The sequence below is a fragment of the Aptenodytes patagonicus genome, chromosome 25 (genome assembly GCF_965638725.1).
Source record: "Aptenodytes patagonicus chromosome 25, bAptPat1.pri.cur, whole genome shotgun sequence".
Taxonomy (NCBI): domain Eukaryota; kingdom Metazoa; phylum Chordata; class Aves; order Sphenisciformes; family Spheniscidae; genus Aptenodytes; species Aptenodytes patagonicus.
This window is the reverse complement of record NC_134973.1, coordinates 911,369-933,217: the sequence shown is the minus strand read 5'-3', so window position 1 is coordinate 933,217 and position 21,849 is coordinate 911,369. Positions and strand designations below refer to the sequence as shown.

At 66.1% G+C, this 21,849-nt stretch overlaps 3 protein-coding genes across 5 annotated transcripts; 2 read left to right on the top strand and 1 right to left on the bottom strand.

Annotated features, from left to right (window-relative positions):
• Window positions 1-107: 107 nt before the first annotated feature.
• MFSD12 (major facilitator superfamily domain containing 12) lies at window positions 108-10,196 on the bottom strand. 2 transcript variants are annotated; one of them, XM_076359100.1, is made up of 10 exons: window positions 9,890-10,196; window positions 5,140-5,350; window positions 4,064-4,187; window positions 3,618-3,815; window positions 3,275-3,367; window positions 3,082-3,174; window positions 2,155-2,325; window positions 1,779-1,873; window positions 1,269-1,399; window positions 108-613 (listed from the first exon to the last, which is right to left on the bottom strand). In XM_076359100.1, the coding sequence occupies exons 1-10, from the start codon at window positions 10,194-10,196 to the stop codon at window positions 519-521; spliced, it is 1,518 nt and encodes a 505-aa protein (XP_076215215.1). In that variant the 3' UTR covers window positions 108-518. The 2 variants fall into 2 exon arrangements, with proteins under 2 accessions (XP_076215215.1, XP_076215217.1); XM_076359102.1 differs by lacking the exon at window positions 9,890-10,196 and adding an exon at window positions 8,215-8,367.
• Window positions 10,197-11,863: 1,667 nt separating this feature from the next.
• On the top strand, window positions 11,864-18,591 carry HMG20B (high mobility group 20B). Of its 2 annotated transcripts, XM_076359098.1 has the most exons (10): window positions 11,864-11,885; window positions 12,354-12,437; window positions 14,624-14,729; window positions 15,005-15,208; window positions 15,430-15,550; window positions 15,667-15,719; window positions 16,042-16,117; window positions 16,431-16,646; window positions 17,084-17,216; window positions 17,426-18,591. In XM_076359098.1, exons 2-10 carry the CDS (start codon window positions 12,400-12,402, stop codon window positions 17,436-17,438), a joined length of 960 nt encoding a protein of 319 aa, XP_076215213.1. In that variant the 5' UTR covers window positions 11,864-11,885; window positions 12,354-12,399; the 3' UTR covers window positions 17,439-18,591. The 2 variants fall into 2 exon arrangements, with proteins under 2 accessions (XP_076215213.1, XP_076215214.1); XM_076359099.1 differs by lacking the exon at window positions 11,864-11,885 and having other exon boundaries at window positions 12,362-12,437.
• A 331-nt stretch (window positions 18,592-18,922) lies between these two features.
• Window positions 18,923-21,541, top strand: GIPC3 (GIPC PDZ domain containing family member 3). Its single transcript, XM_076359308.1, has 6 exons — window positions 18,923-19,180; window positions 19,648-19,833; window positions 20,169-20,349; window positions 20,884-20,996; window positions 21,231-21,312; window positions 21,390-21,541. Exons 1-6 carry the CDS (start codon window positions 18,923-18,925, stop codon window positions 21,539-21,541), a joined length of 972 nt encoding a protein of 323 aa, XP_076215423.1.
• Window positions 21,542-21,849: the final 308 nt, after the last annotated feature.

The following is a 21,849-nucleotide window of genomic DNA, read 5'->3' as shown; positions in this document are numbered from 1 at the left end:
CCCCCAGCCATGGAGGTCCCCCGCCCCCAGAGGCAGAGCCCGGGCCCTGAGGGTCCTGCCCAAGCAGGGAGGGGCGCAGGGAAGACACCAAGGGCATTCATCCACGGTTAGAGGTGCTTTGTTGCTTCTTTTTTTTTTTCCTCTTTTAAAAAGTGCTGTTTGTACATACTGACCTTACAAAAGCAGGTTAAAACCGAGGGCTGGGCACCCGTTCCCCGTGCTGGGGCCGACCCCCGCAGCCCAGCCCAGGGCCTTCTAGTGTTACACTTGTGCAAGCACGGGGTGATTATCCTTCACGAGTCCCCAGGCAGGGCATGGGGGTGGGACACACACACACACACACACACACACACACGCACGCACGACTCCAGTGCAAGGTGACAGGGAGACAGGGCAGGGGCCAAGCCCCCCCCCCAGAGCCCAGCGCCCCTGTCCCAGTGCCGTCCCCTGCCGTGGGGGTCCCTCCAGGCAGAGCTCAGCGGCGTGAACACCACGGTGGCCGAGGACACTGGCCCTGCTCAGTTGAGGGTGCCGCTCCGGATCCTTTCCTCCACGCTCTCTGTCCCGCCGTAGGGGGTCCCCGCTCCGCTCAGCCCCTGCAGGCAGACAGTATCTGCGGGGACGGGAGGGAAGGGACAGGTTAGGAGCCATTGCAGCTGCTGGGGTGACCCACCACGTGCTGGCCTGGACCTTCTGGATTCTCCTGCCACTGGCACGAGGGGCCCTAGCACGTCCCCAGGGCAGCACAGGGGGGTCCGTCCTCTCCCCAGAGCAAGACACAGGCACCCAGCTGGGAAGAGAAGCAGCTGCTGAGCTGGCACCAAGCACTGGTGCCTGGGTCCCCAGCCTGGCAAGGGGCACCCCATCCCCAACCCCTGCCCCCACATTCGGCTACCAGCACATGGAGCAGCCCCTGCCACCCCTTGGTGACCCACGGGGTGCCAGGGTCAGCATGGCCATCGCAGGGCCAGGCAGGGGTGGATCCTGCCCTCCAGGAGGGCACAGCAAGCAGGCGCAGCCCTTGGCTCCAGGGCCAGGAGTGGCAGAAGCAGGATGGTGGCCCTGCCCCCTGTGCCTACCATGAGGGTCTCCCTGCGGGCAGAGCCGCGAGCACCTCCCGCCGGGGCAGGGCTCCCACCACCTCCCTGTAGCTGGGGCCATCTGGAAAGACACTTTCACTTTAGCCCAGGCTGGCACAGGACATGGGGCTCCCAGTGCCCCCAGTCACGTGCCTGCCCCCCCCGCCCGGTGCCCCCAGCCCCACTCACGGTAGCGGACACGGATGGGCCAGACCATGATGCAGCACAGAGAGGCGATGGCAGCGATGGCAATGCCTCCGGTGACCAACACCATCACCCAGTGGTAGAAGCTGATGCAGGCAGGGCAGCAGAGCTCGGTCCTGCAGGGAGAGGGCAGGGACGTGGCTTGGTGGCCAGAAGCGGAGCCTGGCCCAGTGCTGCCCAAGTGCCCTGGGGCTGCTGATAGCGGTCCCACATCCTCGGTGTCAGGACTGGTTCACACTGGGACGTGAGGGAAAGGTCCAGGGCAAGGAGAGAGGGCAGCACCCTGAACACTGAGATCCCCAGCCCCTTCGTGCGTCCCAGAGATGCAGCCCTCATCTAGGGCCAGAAGAGAAGTCGAGGAAGGATTTCAGACAAGTCAGAGCTGGTTTCCACCCGTGTCTCTCGCTCCGAACCAGGGATATTTGCTGCCTGGCCCCGAGGCGATGTGGTGGGAGCTGCCACTGGGAGGGTTTCCCGCCCCGCAGGGACACTTACGGGCACGGGTGCAGGTTCTGGATCGCCATTACAGCCAGGCCGTTGGCCATCTTGTCCGTGAAGCTCATGGCGCCGTAGACGAATGCGCCGCTGTGCTGCGAGGGGAGAGGAAACCTCATCGGCTGCTGCGCCGAGGCCAGCCCTGCCACGCAGCCCAGCGGGCGCCGGCAGCGAGAGCCTTGTGCCCTCTCATGGGCAGAGCCCATATTACAGCAGAGCCCAGGCACAGGGGACAGGGCTGCCCGCACCCCCACGGCAGAGTCCCCTCGCAGGGGTCTCCATCCCCCCGATCCCACGCCAGTGACCGCCCCAGCCCGCGGGCTCCAAGCCCCGCTGTGACATCCCGGTCCATCCCGGCCGGGAGGAGCAGATGTACCGTGTTGGTGCCGATGAGGTCTGCTGTCATGGAGAGGGAGGTGACCAGGATAGTGGCGGAGCCAGCCCCAAGCAGCACAGCCGCCCCATAGATCTCTGCTCCCATTTTCCTGGCCAGGGTCACCCAGGAGGCAAAGGCCAAGATCACCAGGATGCCCACGAAGTAGGTCAGCTGCTCCGGGCCAGCGTGGGGACAAGCAGAGGGAGAAGGGAAAGCTCAGACCCCGGCTCGGCTGACACCCAGCAAGGCAGGGATGAGTGGGGAGGGCACGGGGGCCAGCTGCTGCCTAGGACCCGCGGGGGACAGCCCTGGCTCTCTCCCAGCTGGTTTTAAACAAGGAGCCCCCAAACATCAAGGGTCTTGCAGTGGTCCAGGCTGTTTTACAGCGTTGGCCGCAGCCTAAGGGCCAAGCCCCCAGCAGAGCTGTAGGCAGGGTGCCTGCGTAGGGCACGGGGACACCCAACCGGCAGGAGAGGTGGGGGCTTACTGGGTAACGGTGCTTGCTGCAGCGCAGAGGGGGATGCACTGGAGGGGCAGCCCCCTCCTGCTGGCACTGCAGACCCTTGCACCCCATGCCTGCCCAGGGTGGCTCAGCCAAACCCTCCCTCTGCCTCTCATGGGCACCACGGGGCTCTCCCAGCCCGGTCAGGGCTGCACAGGACAGGCTGACTCTGGACCAGCATCACTTTCCCCAACCTCAGAGATGTGCAGGATAGGCCCATGCCCCCTCACCCTGCCCACCACCTGCACTGTCCCAGCGGGACCCACGCTGCAGCAGGGGGTCGTCTGCAGAGGATGCACGAGGGGTCCCTGCTCTCCAGCCAGGCTCAGGTGTGCCGAGTGCTCTGCTCACTTGTGCGGTCAGGATCTGGCCCCTGGGCCTCTCCGTGGGTCTAAGTGAAACCTCACCAGGCCCCCAGGACTCACATTTCGACCTATCCACTTATTCACAGGCTTCATGAGGAAGGAGGAGAGGAAGCCACTGATGTACATCACCAGGGGGATGGTGGCGATGTATTTCTGCAAGAGACGAGGACAGGGAGATGAGCTTCGGATCATCAGCACGGAACCCCTGCCCATGCGACCTCGACACGCAGGCAGGGACCTGCCCTGCGCCCACCTTGGGCAGCAGCAGCGAGTTGGTCAGGTACATGGCGATGTAGGTCTGGGACAGGTTGACGATGAGCCGGGTGGACATGTAGAGCACCGCAACCTGTGGGGGGACAGAGACAGCGCAGCACCGTTCAGCCCGTGCAAACTGGAGGTAGGGAAGGCTGGCACCTTCTGTGCCCAACCCTGTCATGGAACAGATGCCCCCTGACGTGGTAGGCAGGTGCCCAGTACAGCCCATCTCTCCATCCTCGCCCGCACCAGGGGCACGTCCCACTGCCAGAGGATGCCCACAGCACCCAGGCAGGGCAGCAGCCCAGGACAGGTGCCTCAAGCTCTGCCCGCAGCCGTACCTGGTAGAAGGCAGGCTCCAGCAGCCAGTCCTTCCAGATCAGCAGTGGGCGCGGGGGGCTCACAGGCTCCTTCTGCAGCAGGGGCGTGCTCTCCTCCGGCTGGGGCAGCGAGCCCGGCGGGTATGGCTTCTCTTTGGTGCCCAGGTGGAAGATGAGGGAGAACACGGCCCCCAGCACCACCACAATGAGGGACAGGTTCTGGGTGAGGCAGAGGGAGTGAGCATAGCAGGGGGTGCCCTTTGCCTGCCCATCATCCACCCCCCAGCAGTCTGGTGGATAAAGAGGGGTTCCCAAAAACCCAGGGAGAGCTCCTGCGTGCGGCTCCTGCTCAGTGCAGTAGGTGAGATTTCAGGGCACTGCTATTTCGCTCCCTCCGGTACCTCCCTCACTGAGCCATGTCCCACCCAGGGAAGAGAGGACCCCAGGGACTGAGCCCTGCCACTTACCCGAAATATAGGGACATCCTGGATGCCTAGGTGCTCTGTGCGGTCAGGCTGGTCCACCTGGAAGTTCAGCAGGAGCCAGGCCAGGCCGTACACAGTGATATTGGCCATGACGGTAAAAGCATACCTGGGGGGAGAGAGCACCTCAGGGTGATGCAGAGGGACAAGCACAGCTGCAAGTATTGGCGGGGACACCTCAACCCAAGGCTGCCCTCCCAAGCCAGGCATGCTACAGCCAGCTTTGCACCCCAGTGTCATTGCTGAGGTGACACCTCCAAGAGCACACAGCATCTGGCCAGGCATTAGCCTTACTGGTGCACCTCCCAGCATGCCCAATCCAAGCCTCAGGGCACGACTGGGAGGAAACCAAGATCCCTCTGGGTCAGCCTGTCCACCCTCCAGTCACAGCTCACCTCTGCCCCAAGGGTGCCCCGAGCTGCCCGACTCGGTGCCCCCAGAGCCAGACCCCTTGGCCCCAGGGTTACCCCAGCACTGTCCCTCATCCTCCCTGCCCGGCTGCGCTGCGGTCCCTGCTCGCCTGCCAGAAGGGGAACTTCTGATAAACGCTCCTTCCCGCAGCCTGATCCTGCCAGATAAGTGGCACTGAGCCGGGCTCCGCACACGGAGCTGCACGTGCTGCCTGGCCTGGCCCTGGGGCCATCCCTACCTATGGGACATCCCGCACAGGGCCGTGCCCAGCTCTCCCTGGGGCATCCAGGGGGGGTCTATTCCTCCCCTGTGAGCATCACCCTCCAGTTCCGAAAGAGAAGTGCCCCCAGCTCAGGGAAGTGCCCCACGGGCTGTGTCACCAACATCCCTGGCATCAGGACATTCCCTCCTGGCACCAAAGGATTTGAGCCACCAACCCAGAAGACCAGTGTCACTTGGACACATCCTGCAGGACACCCACAGGGCCCAGTCCCGGTCCTGCTGTACCGAGGGCTCAAGTGTGCCATGGCACACAGGGGACACCAGACCCGTGGCACCCAGGGGACCTCTCGTCACACAAGCGATGGGACCCGGCGCAGGCAGGGCTGCTCCCCTGGGTTCAGGGGACACCTAGATCTGGCTGCGCTCACCTGAAAGCTGTGAGCTCCACCTTCTCATGATCACTGGTCACCAGCTCGGGGATGAGGGACAGGTGGGAGATCTGTGTGGCCGCCCAGCCAAACTGGAAGATGACGATGAAGGGGAGGTAGTAGATGAAGGCTGCCCACTGCGGCGTGTTCTCCTTGCAACCCAGGCAGGGGTTGAAGATGAAGGGGAAGGACACGAGGACGCAGGTGGTGCCTGGGAAAAGAGCAGAGCAGTGAGAGGCTGCAAGCCCTGTTTCCCTGGAACCCCAACGGCCCCAGCCAGCTCAGACACAGACGGACAGACACAGCCAGCCCTCTGCTAGGACAGGTCCTACCCCACAGGGCTGGGGAGAGAGGTGGGCCCCTTCCCCCAGCCAGGTGAGACACATGGAGCCCCAGATCCCCCCTCACCCCATCCTGCACAGGGAGATGTCCTTCCCTCTCGCACTCAGCGGCAAGACAGACAGACAGACACTTGTCAGCTGGCTTTTCCCCAGTCAAGTTCCCCCCACAAAGTGCAGCACCATCTCGCAGCTGCTCCGTCCCCCTCAAAACACCAGAGGACAGACCCTCACGCTGTCACAACACGCAGCCACCAAGGGCTTCTCTCCCCATCTCCAGCCTGCAGATAACCAGCCCCAAGGACACGCGCTGCCCTGCCGCCTGCCCGAGGGTGATAAGGCACCCCGAGGGCCAGGAGGGCTCCGGGCTGTCCCGCGGGCGCAGGGACAGCCCATCTGTCCCCTTGTTCCTTCTCCCGTGGGGCTGGCAGAGGGAGCCACGCTCCCTCCACGCTTGCAGAAGTCACCTGCAGAGTGACGGCCAGGGACACCTCCAGTGCAATGGCGGGGGACGGGAGCAGATCTGCCCCCCACGCCGGGCTCTGAGCCATGGGAAGGTCCCGGCTGAGTCAGGAACAGCAGAGCCAGGCTCCTCCTTCTGCCGCAGCGTGACGGCGTGAGGACGCCTGCGTGGAGCAGGCAGGGACAGGCTGGCTTCTCCCTCCCCTTTCACAAGGTTACGGAGCAAATCTGCCGAGATGCTCCACTGCTCCCGAGGACCAGGCGCTGACGCGGAGACGGCCGCGTGCCCTGTCCTGCGTGTCCCCAGCTTCACCGGGCGCTGCCGAAGAGCCGCGGGAACCTGTTCCTATAGCTGAGGGGAACCTGCAGCCTCTTTGCCAGGTCCCCAAGGTCCCCCCTCCAGGGGACTTTGCAAGATCCTCCTCCTCACGAGCCATTTCTCCTCCTCTCAGTCGTGAACGGCAATTCCTCCTCCGCATTGCTTCCATGTGGCACAGCCACCCCAGCTACCACAGGGCCGGGGCAAAGCGGTTCTCCCTGCGCTGAGGCCTGGCAGTGACAATCCCAGCCCGGCTCAGATCCATCCTGAGCAAGGACCCCAGCAGGGTGCTGGGTGCTGCCCTGCACCGGCTCACAGCCAGCTCTGGTGCTCCAGGAGCTCCCCGAAGGACAGGGAACTCGGGCACACCGCGGTGTCTCTGCCCCAGACAAGCCACCGGGATAGGAAGGGTCCAAGAAGGTTCAAACCAGACCAGACCTCCTTTGTTCCCTGTTACAGGACTGTTGGTTTTAACCGAGCCCCATCTGGAGGATTGGGGAGGGTCTGCCCCCTCCCCAGTTCCAGGGCCCCGCAGGGTCAGGCTCTGCGGTCCCCTAAGGGCTGCGAGGGACTTGCCCGCATCCCCAGGGGAGCACTGGGGCAGGAGCTGCGGGCCCCAGGCTGCTGCAGCCTCCACGTCCACCCCTGCGCCCACCCACGAGCCATCGCCACCATCACACATGCAGGAGACTCCCGTCACTCCCTCCTCCTCATGGCCCCCAGGGAGAGGCAGTGCCCACCACCGAGGCCACCCCCACCGGCCACCCCCGTGGAGCCACGCTCCTCTGGCACGGGGTTGTGAGCTGCATCCTGACACCCGCACATCCCCGGGTCTGCCCAAGCGAATGCGGCTTCACTGTGAGCCAGAGGGGTCCTAGGGACCACCCACTCTCCCAAGCGGGGCCGTGGGAGCCCCCCAAGACCACCCTGCCCATCCCTGCAGCACCCCCAGGCAGGCAGCAGAGGTCCAGGCTCTCATCTCCCGTTCCTGCAGGGCAGGATCATGGGAATGCCAGGCTGCGCGGCACAGGCGTCCCGGGCAGGGAATTTGGTACAGCGCTGCCAGACTGGCTCAGACAGGCAGCAAAGAGCCACTCATCCTTCCCACCCCACTGCGGCAGGAAGCTGCCCCCCAAAAAAGCCGGCGAGCAGGCAGGCCGGTGTGTGGGTTGAGCCACCCAGGACCGCTGGCACTGGCAGCCCAGCGCCGTGGTGGGGAGATGCCACCGATAGCAACTCGTGGTATCTCCCCCCCGAGGCTGCGGTTTCACAATGTTTCCTCTGATCTGAGCACGAGTTGCCACCAGACGAGCCGCCCCGCTCCCACATGAAGCATCTTGCCGCAGCGTGACTGAGTGAGCCGCGAGCGGTACCAGCACAGCCGGTTCCAATGGGTTTGCCGGCCCCGCTTGGCTGCACCGTGGTCAGCCAAGGGAGGTGGCGGGGTAGCCCCCACCTTTCTAGGAATAACCCACGCTTCGGCCAGGGAAACGCAGCCTCCATCCATGCCTCCAGCCTCCACCCATGCTGCTGAAGCAGGCAGGGCCGGGCAGGGTGCTCTGCTCCCCACAGCAGGGAGCAGAGCTGGCTGGGGCAGCTGCAGCCCCCGTGCAAAATATGATTCAGGACTTCCCCTTTGGTGCACGCTGAGCAGCACCCAGCTGGAGTGGACCTGCCCTGGGAGGGGAGGAAGCACAGCTCCAGCCACTTCCCTAAATCTAGCACAGATCTAGCTGACACCGAGGCAGGGGGTGAAGCTGCCCCCCAACACCCTCCCTGACTCACCAAGCAAAAGTCCAGGGAGATCAGCCACCGATCAGGCTATCGTTTAGTTGCACAAAGCGGTTGGCCGAGATAAATTCGGAATCAAGATAAGAGCACCCACACTACAACCGTCCTCTCTCCGCGTGGGTCCACTCCGGGCAAGCCGGCACTCGGGCGTTACCGTGCCGTTACCGGGAGGAAGCATCGAGGGTCTTTATCTCTGGCTGTCAGTGGATGTTTCTTCATGCTAACTGTCCCGTTCCACATCACCAGGTCAGCAGGGACGGGGCAGGCTCCTGCGCCGGTCGCGGCACCGAGGACCGTTCTCCAGGACACGCTGTCCCCTCAGAGAGGGAACCCGACACAGGAGTCCCCACCAGCCCCTGCGCTTCATTGCATTTTTTGACCCCAGGGCACAATGCAAGACGAGTGCCTGTTAATAATTCACACCGAGCCGGTGCCTCCTCCACATCTCCACGGGGCCCTTACTCACCAGGCGTCGGCTGCCTTCCCCTGCCGCGGCCGGGCTGCGCTGCCTGCAAACGCAGCACACGGGGTGCCCAGCCCCCGGCGCAGTCACCCATGGGGACAACCGAGAGCTGCCTGGCCACAGGCAAGTCCTGGGTAAACCCCCAGGCTCACGGGAAAGCCCAGATTTTACTGTCGGTCTTGTTTCTGCTGTAGCATCAACTGGCTAAGCACACAGCTCTCACCCCGACTCGATGCCACCCCCACGCAGGGGGACAAAGGGACACCCTGCAGCCCTCCGCTGCCGCACAGGGATGGCCTGAGGGACAGCGGGGAGCCCCGGGCTGTGAGCGCCCAGGCAGCCCCTGCCGCAGCGGCACAGGCCACTGGGATGGGGACAGTGCCCAGGCAGGATGGGGACACTGTGGTGCCCCTTCCCCATCCGGGTTCAGCCATCCGTGCCTGGGGGAACCCAGAGCACGCTGCTGTCCCCCCCAGGGCTGTCCCCTACACATGGAGCACCCCAGTCGCCACCTCACTGCCATGGGGGATGCTGCCCCTCCATATGGGGCACCCCAGAAAAGCACCTCCCGGTCTGCCCCCCTCCACGCAGGGCACCCCGGGCCCATCTCCCCCCACCCAGGGCACTGCCGCCCCAGCCCTGATGTTGCCTAGGTTCACCCTCCATACAGGGCACCCAGGAAAGACCACCCAGGGCAGCCCCCCTTCCACTTGGGGGGGGGGTGGGGGGGGGCTGCTCCCTTCCACCCCAGTGCACCCAATTCTGCTCGCCCCTGGAGCTGCCCCTCTCCATCTGGGGGGGACCCAGTCCCCACCTCACTGCCACGGGGGCTGTTCCCCCCTCCAGACAGGAGGCTCCAGGAAGGCTTCCCTGGGGCTGATCCTACACCCCAGAAAGTCTCCCCCAGGGCCACCCATCTTCACTCAGGGCACCCTTGGCCCCCCCCACCCAGGGCATCCCAGAAAGGCACCCGGGTTCCCCCCCATCCAGGCCATCCCCAGGGCTAAACCCCCTACCCAAGAAAGGCGTCCCCGGGGCTGACCCCCCGACACTCAGGGCATCCCAGAAAGGCACCCTTGGTCCCGTTCCCCCCCCGCCAGGGCACCCCAGAAAGGCACTCCGGGGCTGACCCTGCACCCCAGAAAGGCTCCCCCAGGACCACCCATCTCCACCCAGGGCGCCCTGGACGGGCACCCTCGGTTCCCCCGCCCAGGGCACCCCAGCAAGGCTCCCCCAGGGCCATCCCTCTCCAACCAGGGCACCCCAGCAAGGCTCCCCCAGCGCTGACCCCCCGACCCAGAGCACCCCAGCAAAGCCCCCCCCCCCCCCCCTCCTCCCCCCAGGACCACCCCCCTCCCAGGCGACCCCAGCACCCACCGGCGAGGTGCCAGGACTTCCTCCGCCCGTAGCGGCCGCAGCCGGCGGAGCGGTCGGCCTCGTAGCCGAGGAGCGGCGTGCAGAGCCCGTCGGCCGCCTGCCCGGCCAGCAGCAGGGCGCCGGCCAGGCGGTGGCCGTAGCCCAGCACGGCGTGCAGGTAGAGCAGCAGGTAGGTGAACCACAGCGAGGCGCACAGGTCGTTCAGGAAGTGCCCGGCCGCGAAGCTCAGCCGCGCCCGCAGCGGCAGCTCCGCGGCACCGGCACCGGCACCGGCTCCCGCTCCCGCTCCCGCCGGGGGCTCCGCCATGCCGCGCCGCCGCCGGCCCGCAGCGCCCGGGACGGGACGGGACGGGGCGGGGCGAGGCTGCGGCGCTGCCCGGCCCCGCTATCCCGGTGCTCCCCCCTTTGGCCGGCTCTGTGTCCCCCCCCCCCCCGCGGGGCCGCCGCCTCCCGCGCCGGGGGACGATGCTCCGAGCGGTGCCCGCGAGGGCCCCGAGCCCGGGGGGCGCCGGGACCCCGGAGCGGGGCGGGGCTGCGTCGGGCTACGGGGGTGAGGGTACGGGGGTCGCCGGGGCTCCTGGTGGTGGGCAGTGGGAGCAGTGTGTGTGGGGGGTACTGGGGTGACTGGGTCTCTGGGGTGACTGCTTGGGTCATGGGGACCCGCTGCTTGGGTGGGTACTAGGGTCACTGGGAGCAGTGGGGGGGTACTGGGGTGACTGGGATCATTATGGACAGTACTGGGGTCACTGGGAGCAGTGGGGGGGTACTGGGGTGACTGGGATCATTATGGACAGTACTGGGGTCACTGGGAGCAGTGGGGGGGTACTGGGGTGACTGGGATCATTATGGACAGTACTGGGGTCACTGGGAGCAGTGGGGGGGTACTGGGGTGACTGGGATCATTATGGACAGTACTGGGGTCACTGGGAGCAGTGGGGGGGTACTGGGGTGACTAGGACTGCCTCTTGAGTAGGTACTGGGGTCACTGGAACCAGTATGGGCAGTACTGGGGTGACTGGGAATGGCGTGGGGGTACTGGGATGACTGGGACCTCCCCTTGCGTAGGTGCTGGGGTGACTGGGACCATTACAGACAGTACTGGGGTCACTGGGAGCAGCGTGGGGGGAGTACTAGGGTCACTGGGACTCTGGGGTGACTACTGGAGTCATGAGACCCCACCCCTTGGCTGAATACTGGGGTGACTGGGAGCGGTGTGGGGGTACTGGGATGACTGGGACCGCCTCTTGAGTAGGTACCGTGGTGACTGGGACCAGCATGAGCAGTATTGGGGTCACTGGGACCGGTATGGGCAGTACTGGGGTCAGTGGGTCTCCCCTTGGGGGGGAGCAGTGTGTGGGGGTCCAGGGCCATTGGGACCCCACGGGTGGGCGTTGGGGCTACTGGGAGCAGCCGTGGGGTCCTGGCGTGGCTGGGAGCGGTGGGGGAGGGTAACTGGAGTCACTGGGACAGCGCTGAGGGGAGCGCTGGGGTTATGGGGAGCAATGGGAGGATACTGGGATCACTGGCACTGGGGCCGCTGGGAGCTGTGAGGGCACACTGGGGCCACTGGACCCCCCCGAGGTCCCTCCCGGGGCTCCCCGCCCTGGAGGCCGGGGTGGGCGCTGGGGCACCCAGGGCGGCTCGGTTGCGCTGGGCCCCCCGCACCCTGTCGTTGCCCCTTTAAGGCGCTGCCCTCCCCATAACGCTTCCCCGTCCCCACGCCGATTGCTGATTGGCGGGCAGCCTGCCGCGCGCGCCGAACGCAACGCACGCGCGCGCGCCGCGCCGGCCGGCCCCTCCCCCCTCCTCGCCCCGCCCCCTCCCCGCCGCTTACCTCTGACGTGAGCCGTTCCAGCCAATCCCCGTTAGGCTGCGCGCTCCGCGGCTCGGCGCGAGCGACCAATCGGAAGCGCCGAGGCGGGCTTCTAGTTTACATAATAATAGCGGGGCGTGGCCAGGCGAGGAAGAGCGGTGGCGGGGCGCCGGCGGCGCCAGGAAAGTTGGGGCGGGGGATCCCCGGGGGGGGGGCCGGTGTACGGGGGATCCCCGGGGGGGAGGGGGGCCGGTGTACGGGGGTGAGCCTCTTGGGGGGAGCGATGGGATCCCCGGAGGACGGGGGGAGGCGGGGCGGGGGCGGGGAGTGGGGGCTGGGGGCTGGAGCTCGTGCTGGGGCCCTGTGGGGGGGGGGTTGCGGGGGGGGGGGGGGGGCTTCCGTGGGGGTCTGGGGGGTGGAGAGACCAAAGGGGGAGTCTGGCTGGGGAGGAGACGCCGTTTGGGGGGGGCGGGGGTCTGCGGTGTCCCCACGGGGAGGACCTCTCCCAGGGGGCCTTTGGCGGGGGGGGGGGGGGGGGGGCCGGGGGGGCACCGCCGAACTGCCCCCTTGGAGGTCCCGCAGCACCAGCCCCCCCCCCCCCGCCCCGTCCCCCGCCGGGTGCGGGTGCCAGCTCTGGCCTTGTCCTCCAGGGGTGCTGACCCGAGCAGTGCTGGTGAGACCCCCCCCCCCCGGACCCATGGCCCACAGCGCCAAGCAGCTGCCTGCTGGGATGCTGTAAGTGCCGCCCCCCGCCCCCCCCCCCCCCCCCCCCCCCCCGCCGCGCTCCGGGGCCCCCGTGTCCTCCTGCGTGCCACGAGCCGCTCCACGTCACCCTGTCCCGTGCCGGGCCCCGGCCCTTTGTCCCTTGCTAAAGGGTGGCCGGTCTGGCCTCACGAGCTGTGGGGGTCTTCTGGGGACCCCTGTCCCCTACTGCAGGCTGCACCGCCCTCCCCTTACCTGCCCGCTCTGTTAGCTCGTGCTCCCACCTAGCCGGGCTAATTAGCCCAGGGCAAAGGGAGACCTGGAGTAAAAGAAGCGTCTCGTGAGATTAAGACCAGCGAGGTCTTAGTTTGCGTGGGGTGAAGCGTGTGCTGTCCTAAGCTGGCGTCGACCGCCGTCCCTCCTGGCAGAGGGGCGAGAGCGCGGGGGCCACGGCCCGTCCCGGGCAGGCGGGTGGGGAAGCGCCTCCGAGGTGGAGGGAGGCGGATGCCAGAGCGGACCGGCCGAGGGAGGTTCAGATAAGAGAAGGAATCTTGCCTGAAATAACTTTACTTTTTAAAACATCCTTCGGCACGCGAGGAATCTGGATGGCGGAGGGGGGAGGCAGAGATCCCGTGTCTGGTGGTGGAGGGTGTTAGCGTGTTCCCGGCTGTGGCGGCTGAGCGCGATGATACTGCACGGGCATCACCAGGAATATTTTTGTTAGAGCTGATAAAGAAAGCCTAAGGCCGGCCGTGCCCCTGTGGAGCCTCAAGGATGTTTTGGGGGTTTTTTTTCCCCCCAGAAGAGGGAAGAAGAGATGGTCTCACACCTTCCTTTCGTGTGAGCGTGGGGGTGCAGGGCAGCTGGTCAGGCTTGGATTCCGATGGGAAGAGCTCGTGCTGGGCACCTGCTCCATCCGCAAGGACCAATGCAGTAACAGGCGATGTCCCCGGGGACCTACAGAAAGGGTCCCCGTCAAATCAATTGCAAGGGTGGCTCATACGGGTGATAGCCTGATAGTGGTAGGTTGGGGTCTCTGAGGGGATTTGGGTTTACACCAGGTACGTGATGTGGCAAACAGGCGAGAGAAACTCTGGGGTGCATCCCGAGCGGGTCGGGATCGGTCTGGCTTTTGGTACGCAGCAGCATTTTCTTTTTTTGCTGGGGCTTGTGCTTGGCCCTGTGCTGGTTACCGTGTCTTGTGACTTGGATGAAACCCAAGCGAGCGCCGTCTGCCGCAACGCTCGAGCCCTTCATGGCTCCCCCCACGCGGGGGGCCCGACCGTGCTCTGCCAGCAGGCATGCTCCGACGGAGCAGGACCTACGTCGGGGACCAGGGGGTGCGAGCGGGACAGGGGCTCCGCTGTGGGACGGAGCCGACTGGAAAAGGGGCTGGGGGGGCTCAGGGAGCCCCAGGGTGATGCTGCAGTGGGGCTGCGTGTGCTCAGCTGAGGCAGGGAGGCTCTGATGACCTGGGTGCTGGACCCGCATCCTCCTCTGAAGGCAGATGCTGGTCTGTAAAGACGAGGCAGCAAGTTGGAGAGCGGGAGTCGGGGCCGCCAGCCCTGCGTTAGAGCTGCTCGGTGCATCTCGGAGGTGTCTCAGTGGCGACGCAGGTGGCAGGAACCTGATGGAGCGGTTGTGGCTGGAGCAGGTCGAGCCGGCGCCCTGCCCTCATCCTCTGCCTTGAGGGTTCTCCTTATCCCTGGCAAGGGCTTGTCCAGGGTGTGGGTGATGCTTCCAGGCGGTGCCCCTGGAGCCAGGGTCCAAACCCCTGCGGCTGCTCCTCCCTCGCAGAGGAGGATCAACTGGTTCATGCCGCTTGGGACTCCTCGCCGAGGTGTGTGCCTGAGCCCTGGTGGCACGCAGGGATGTGACCATTGCTGTTACCCGCCCCCAAGAGCAGCACCGGCGGCTCCCGGCCCACTTCCAGATGTCACTGAAAGGTCCCAGGGTTGTCAATAGACCTTGGGGCAGCTTTTTTCTGCCCAGGACTGCCCTGCTCACCCGGTGCTGGGCTCTGCTTGAGCCCCATCACTGAACCGTGGCCTCCCCTCACAGGGGAACAGGGGCTCCAGGGCTGGTAGCGGGTTTGGGGGCTTTTTGGGTGGGTGAGAGCTGGGGGATCTGGCAAGCGCGAGGCCGTGCTGCCGGGGGATGTGTCGCCCTTGGTCCCGGTGGTTTCCCAGCCCTTTCTGACGGGTACTCTCTGGCTGCAGACATGCCACAGGCAAAGCTCAGCATGGAAACTTCCTGGTGGCCATCAAGCAGGAGAAGGGAGAGTCGGCACGGACGAGCGGTGAGAAGCCGCACGGCGAGGAGGAGGTGAGCTCCGGTGCCCACATCCCTCCCGACACGGTCCCTGGGAGGGAGGTCTGTGTTGCCCAGCCTGGGGCTGTCCCTTCACTCACCCTTCAGCAGCCCGGGCACAGCTGGGCGAGCCCGTGGCCGCGGCCATGGCCCGAGAAAAGGCCCAGACCTTCACTCGAGGGTCGGGAGGCCCAGGCGGGTCTGCAGGTTGCTCCTGTGTCCTGCCAGCGCGATGGCATCGTGCGCTCTGATCCATGCCGGGTTGTCCCTTTCCCTTCGCTGGGTGCCAGCCGGTGAAGAAGAGGGGCTGGCCCAAGGGCAAGAAGAGGAAGAAGATCCTTCCCAACGGCCCCAAAGCCCCCGTGACGGGCTACGTGCGTTTTCTGAACGAGCGGCGTGAGCAGATCCGCACACAGCATCCTGACCTGCCCTTCCCGGAGATCACCAAAATGCTGGGGGCTGAGTGGAGCAAGCTGCAGCTTTCAGAGAAGCAGGTACCAGCCCCCAGGAGAGAGCCCCCAGGGCTGGGCAGCACGCTCCAGAGCCTGCACCCCAAACCCCTTTGCTCGTTGCCTGGCTGCAGCTCCTCAAAGGGAGCTTGTCCCAGTACTGGCGGGCTGGTGAACAGGAGCTGGGCCTTGCGTAGTGGGGAGGGGTCAGCAGCCCCCCGGCGAGCCTGGGGCCGGGCCAGGCTGAGGACCCTCTGTGACCGTAGCGGTATCTGGACGAAGCGGAGCGGGAGAAGCAGCAGTACATGAAGGAGCTGCGGGAATACCAGCAGTCAGAGGCCTACAAGATGTGCACGGAGAAGATCCAGGAGAAAAAGATCAAAAAAGGTGAGTTGTGGGAGCAGTGTCTGCCAGCGTCGCTGCCAGGAGCCGGCCAAGTGCTGCCAGAACCTCTCGAGGGATGCTGGGCTGGCTCCTAGCGTAACCTCCTTCCTCCTTTCCAGAGGACGCGGGCTCTGCGGCAGTGAACACCCTGCTGAACGGGCACCCGCACAAGGTAAGGCCCCGGCAGGTCTACCCGTGTGTGGGGAAACTGAGGCACGTGGCACCACTGGGTTCGGCCTGTGGGAACCGGGCTGGCTACAGGTTTGGGCAGAGGGAGACTCACGGGTTGTGCTTCGAGGCACCAATTTCCCATTGAAGCAGAGCCTGGAGTGGCAGGAGGCAAAGCGTAGCCGTCTTCTGCCCATCCTCCTGCCTGCCCAGGCAGGGCCACCCCTTGCCCCGTCCCTGTGCCTCCTTTTCTGCCCAGCCCCAAGGAGACGGGGTCCCCTTTGGTGGGCTCAGCCCTGCCTGATCCGTCCCCTCCCGTCCCCCAGGCTGGCGAGTGCAGTGACACCTTCTCCACCTTCGACGTGCCCATCTTCACGGAGGAGTTCTTGGACCAAAACAAAGGTGAGGGGCTGGGCTGTGGGGTGGGGGCTGCCGGCGCTGCAGCATCTTGCCTGGGGGACGGCTGCGGCAAGCAATGCCGCTGCCGGAGCAGCCTGCATCCCGCGGGGCAGGACCACGGCTGGTGCTGGGTGTGAGATCCAGGCTGTGAAAGGTCCCTGGTGAGGTCGGATAGAGGGACCGGACCCTGGCTGGAGCCCGGGGGTTGGTGACACTGAGCCTCTTGGAAGAGTCGTGGCTGGTGAAGGGATTGGGTTTGGGATGCGGGGGGAGAGTCAGAGGGGCCACCCCTGCTGACGCTGTGCGGTCCCGGCAGCCCGGGAGGCCGAGCTGCGCCGCCTGCGGAAGATGAACACGGAGTTTGAGGAGCAGAACGCCATCCTGCAGAAGCACACGGAGAGCATGAACTGTGCCAAGGAGAAGCTGGAGCAGGAGCTGGCCCAGGAGGAGAGGCAGACCCTGGCCTTGCAGCAGCAGCTCCAGTCTGTGCGGCAGGCCCTCACCGCCAGCTTCGCCTCCCTGCCCATCCCGGGTGAGTTCGGGGCAGCCGTGGGGACCAGCCTGCTGCTGGGACCTGGTGGCCGTGTGGAGGGGTCACCGTTGGGGCTCTGCACGTCGTACGAGCGGGGGCAATGGGACGGTGATAAATGCTCATCTGCTGATGGGGCGGGATCCTGGAGCACTTTGGGAGGGGCTCTCCGGGGAGCCCAGGGATGTGACAGCTGGTTGGCTCCCCTATAATGGGGTAGGGCAGGCTGGGAACTGTCCTCCTCTTGAGCCACAGACAGCTGTGCCTGCAAGGCAGAGATTAGCCCAAATCCTTTTGTTCCTGGGCTTGTGTCGGTGCGGGCTCTCTCCTGCTGCAGGAGATGGCACCTAGTGTTCAGGGTCCCTTCCCCAGTCACCAGCACGATGGGCAGGGTTGGATGGGGACTTGCTGGCCCTGTTAACTGGGCTGCCACCTCACAGGCACCGGGGAAACCCCCACGCTGAGCACTCTGGACTTCTACATGGCCAAACTGCACAGCGCCATCGAGAGCAACCCGCTGCAGCATGAGAAACTGGTGGTGCGCATCAAGGAGATCCTGTCCCGGATAGCCAGGTGAGCTGGGCAGGGCTGGCCAGAGCCGGCGCCCAAGGGCCCTCGTGTCCCGGTGAGCACTGGGACCACTGGGTCAGCCCGTGGCAGGGTGGGTGACGGGAGGCGAGCAGAGAAAGTGCGGGCAGAGAGGGGCTCAGGGCTGCTCCAGGCAGTTGTGGGAGAGAGAAGCCAACCCCCTGTAATTCAGCCTTGCCTTCCTCCCTCTTCAGCGAACACTTGTGAAGAGGACCAGTCCTTCCCGGAGTCTGGGGCCGGCCGGACCACGGCCCTGTCCCTTGGAGCTCACGCAAGGGACAGTCTCTGCTGGTGGTCCGGCTGCTTCCCCCTCTACCCCACGCACCTCGCTGGAGAAATGAGCTGGAACGCCCCCCAGCCCTGGTGCGGCTGGGCCCCGCGGCCGCACCATCTCCAAGGACCTCGAGCTTCTGGGGACCAAGCGGTGACAGGGCTGAGAGACCCCAGCCGGTGCGGTGCTGGGCGAGGTGGTCAGCAGTGGGCGTGAGCATCCCCCCCCGCTCTCCTGTGAGCTCCCCAGCTCCTGCAGCTCTGCCTCGCTAAACCAGAGACTCCCCACAGGCTATCGGGTGGCAGATGAGGTGCCTGTGGGTTACTGGCCTGGAGTGAATCAGCCTCTTCCAGGGTGACCCAGGGGCTGCTGTTCACCGGCCTGTGATGGAAGGGAGGCAGCCAGGTGCCCTGGGAGCCCCTGGGGCTCGGTGCTGCCTCCTGGCCCCTAGGTCAGCCCAGGGAGCCTCTTGGTCCCCCGGCCCGCAGCAGGTGAGGTGGCAGGCTTCCTTCCCCCCACCTCTTGCTTTATTTAATCTTCCCACTTCCCCTCGCTGCTCCCCCATGGGTGCCTTCAGCCCCCCCTGCCCATGTCACCCTGCCTGTCGCCTCTCCTTCCCCCATACCTCTGGGACCAGGCAGGGCAGCTCCTGCCCTCTGCAGCGGTGAAGGCGCAAAAAAAAAAAAAAAATCTTCATGCCGGAGGGAGAGCCGGGACCGACCCCTTCCTCCCCGTGGCGGGGAGCCCATGGGGCGGTGCACAGGCTTTCGGCTCCTGCCTCTGTGCCCGAGCCCGTCCTGCATCGTGGGACCACCGTGATGGCAGCTGTGTCCTGGCTGTGCTGTGCTGGGGTCGGCCGTCCCCGGGGCTGCCTGTCACTAATCTCGGACTGTGTAATTAGAGAGCGTCTTATTTTCTTACTAGCACTACGTTGATCTGGCCCTGGGTTTAACCCGGGGCCGGTTTGTGACTGCTCGTCTCTCGCCTGCGAGGTCCGTGCTCTGTAGATGAGTCTCCTGGTTGCCATCTCCTGGTGGCCGCTTGGCTTGGGATGGAGATGGGAGCAAATAAATGTGGGAGAAACAACCAGCCTGGGCTCCGTGTGTTCGTGCTCAGAGGTGGCTTCGGAGCTGCTCCTGGCCCTAATCCTGGGGGCTTTGGGGTGTGTAGCAAGGGTGAAGGCCCTGAGCTTATTGCTGCAGCCCCCAACCCCAGCTGGGGAGGCTGCAATGGAGCCAGCTCTGTGCTGGCTGCTCTCCCACCTCTCCCAGCCTGGCCGGGGCCCTTCCTAAGTGGCAGAGCTCACCCGATCCCAGGCGGGTGACCTGCGCCGTCTGATCAGGTTCCCAGGTCTGGGGATCACCTTACGGCCGAGCCGGGAGCCAGCACCCATCTATAATTCAGCAGCGTCGGCAGCGGGATGCGGCGGGCGGGCAGGCGCGGCAGGCAGGCCCAGGAGGGCAGCCCCATGGAGAACGGCGTGGGGCAGGAGCCAGGGGCCCCCGAGCCACCTGCTGCCGAGGGCATCCCAGCCCCCCGACCCTCCCGTGCCCGCCCTCGGCTGGTGTTCCACACGCAGCTGGCCCACGGCAGCCCCACGGGGCGCATCGAGGGCTTCACCAACGTCAAGGAGCTCTACGCCAAAATCGCTGAGGTCTTCAGCATCTCGCCCACCGAGGTGAGGGGGCTGTGACTGCCAGGGCGTGGGGAGGGGGCTTTGCACCCAAAGCGGGGAGACGCTGACCCTGTGGTACCATCCGTGGCCAGCCCTCCCGTGGGTCCCCAGCTGCTTGCAAATGCAGTCCCCAAAATGACCTGGAAAAGAGGGTTTTAATCTCAGGGCTGTCTCGTCTCCTCTGGGGAGTGGGTGGGTGGCTCTGTGCCTCAGTTTTCCCCCTGGCACGTGGGCAGGGAGCCGGGGCTGCCCATTCCCTGGCTGATGCCAGCTGCCACGTAGCCTGGAGCCGAGGGAAGGGCGCACAGGGACGGTGCAGCACTGGGTCTCTGGGCAGGCTGGGTGTCCCCAGATCCCCCTGCTCTGGTAGCACCCAGACCTGGCCAGCTCCTGCCCCGGCACTGCCGATGCCCCCCCCCCTGCCCTGCCGGGGCATCCCCAGCCCCTGATGAGAGGGTTCCCTGGGGCAGATCCTCTTTTGCACGCTCAACACACACAAAGTGGACATGCAGAAGCTGCTGGGGGGACAGATCGGCCTGGAGGACTTCATCTTCGCTCATGTCCGGGGCGAGACGAAGGAGGTGGAGGTGACCAAGACGGAGGATGCGCTTGGCCTCACCATCACGGACAACGGGGCCGGCTATGCTTTCATCAAGGTGAACCCCCCTGTGAGGCCATGCTGGGGCCAGGGGCAGCCCTGGGGGCTGTGGCCCCACAGGGTGACATCCCCTGCTGGCACCCCATCCCCGGGGCTGTGCTTCTTCCCTGACTCCCCCCCTGCCATCAGTCCCCCCCTGGGTCCGCCCTGGCCCTGGGGGTCTCTCCTGCCACGGTGCAGGTGGGGGGACCCTCCCTGCCTGACCCGGTTGCTAAAGGACATGGGACCATGGAGGTGTTTTTGAGCAGGGTGGGACAGGGACTATGTCTGTCTGTCCTTCCCATGGTGCCACCTTGTCATTGCGTGTCCCCCGTCCCCCTCTGCGGTCCCCAGAGAATCAAGGAAGGGAGCATCATCAACCGTATCCAGACGGTGTGCGTGGGCGACAGCATCGAGGCCATCAATGACCACACCATCGTGGGCTGCCGGCACTACGAGGTGGCCCGGATGCTGCGGGAGCTGCCCCAGGCTCAGCCCTTCACCCTCCGCCTGGTGCAGCCCAAAAAGGCCTTCGGTGAGTCGGGGGGGGGGGTCCCCCTGCTCTTGCCCTGGGGACGGGGGGACCCCTGGGAGGAGCGTGGGGAGGCTGATCCCCTGTGGCCCTCCTGCCCTGCAGCCCCCTCCCCAGGGGCCGGGTCCACCACCCCCTGCACCCCCACCCTGTGTGTACCCTGCAGCCCCGGAGCACCCCTGCATGGCACCCGTATGGGCATTCCTGGGGGGGGGGGGGGGTGTCCCCCACACCTGCTTGTGCTCCCCGTGGGCACCCCCCACTCTTCTGTGTACACTGTCCCGGGCACCCATGAGCACCCTGTAAACTTGTGCATCCTCACCCTGCACCCATGGGTGTCCCTTACGCCCACGCTGCCCGTGAGCACCCCCTCCCCATGCACGGCTCACCCTGCAGTGCTCCCCCCCCCCCCCCCGCCCCGGGGTGCTGGGACATGCGTGGGCTCGGGCTGGGTGATGGCCAGGGCAGCGGGCAGCGAGGGGCAGGAGGTGTCAGGCCCTGCCTGTGCGCTCACCCCCCCCCCCCCCCGGGGCGCAGACATGATCGGGCAGAGGACGCGGAGCAGCAAGTCCCCAGGCGAGGGCAGAGTGGCCAGTGGGAAGGAAACGCTGCGGCTGCGGGCGCAGGGCCTGGCCACGCTGGAGGAGGGGGTAAGACTCCCCCCAGAGACCCCCCCACCCTGAGCCCACGGCCGCTCACACCGTGCCCAGGATGGGGATGAGCATCCCCGTGCCCCTGGGTGAACCCTGCACGGCACCTCCATCAGGTGCATTGCTGGGTGCCCACGTGTGCAGCACCCATGGGCACGGCTCCGTGGGAGCCAGGGGGTCCCTGTGCCGTGCCCCTATGCCCTTGCACCCACCCGCTGGGCCTCTTGCCCCCAGCCCAGCCCCTTCGAGGAAGAAGCTGCCCGCCGGGTGGATGACCTGCTGGAGAGCTACATGGGCATCCGCGACAGCGAGCTGGGTGAGTGGGCAGGGCGGGCAGGAGGTGCCCATCCTGGACCCTCGCCCACCGCTGACCCTGCCTCTCCTCCTCCCCAGCCTCGACGATGGTGGAGGTGGCAAAGGAGAGCCCCAGCATGGCCCAGCTCGCCCGTGGCTTGGACTCAGTGCTGGGCGAGTTTGCCTTCCCCCAGGAGTTCGTGGCTGAGGTGTGGGGGGCCGTCTGCCACCCCAAGGCGGGGCAGGAGTAGCTGGGGTGGCAGCGGCGCCCCTCGCCCGCATCCCCTCCCTGCATCCCCGCCCCACCTGGGGCTGGCGGTGCCGGTGGGGGTCCCCATCCTGGCCCCTGCACCCTCCTGAGCTGCACCTAGGTGTGTCCCTTGGGTTGGGGGGGGGGGGGGGGGGCAGCAGGGCACACAGCCCACCCACCCCCCCACCAAGGACCCCCCTCGTGCACCCCCCCGAAATGCAGCGGGAAGCAGCTGTGGCTCATTAAAGCAGAGACTGGAGGAGAAGGGCTGTTGCTCTGGCTGGCAATGGGGCTGGGGTCCCCCCAGAT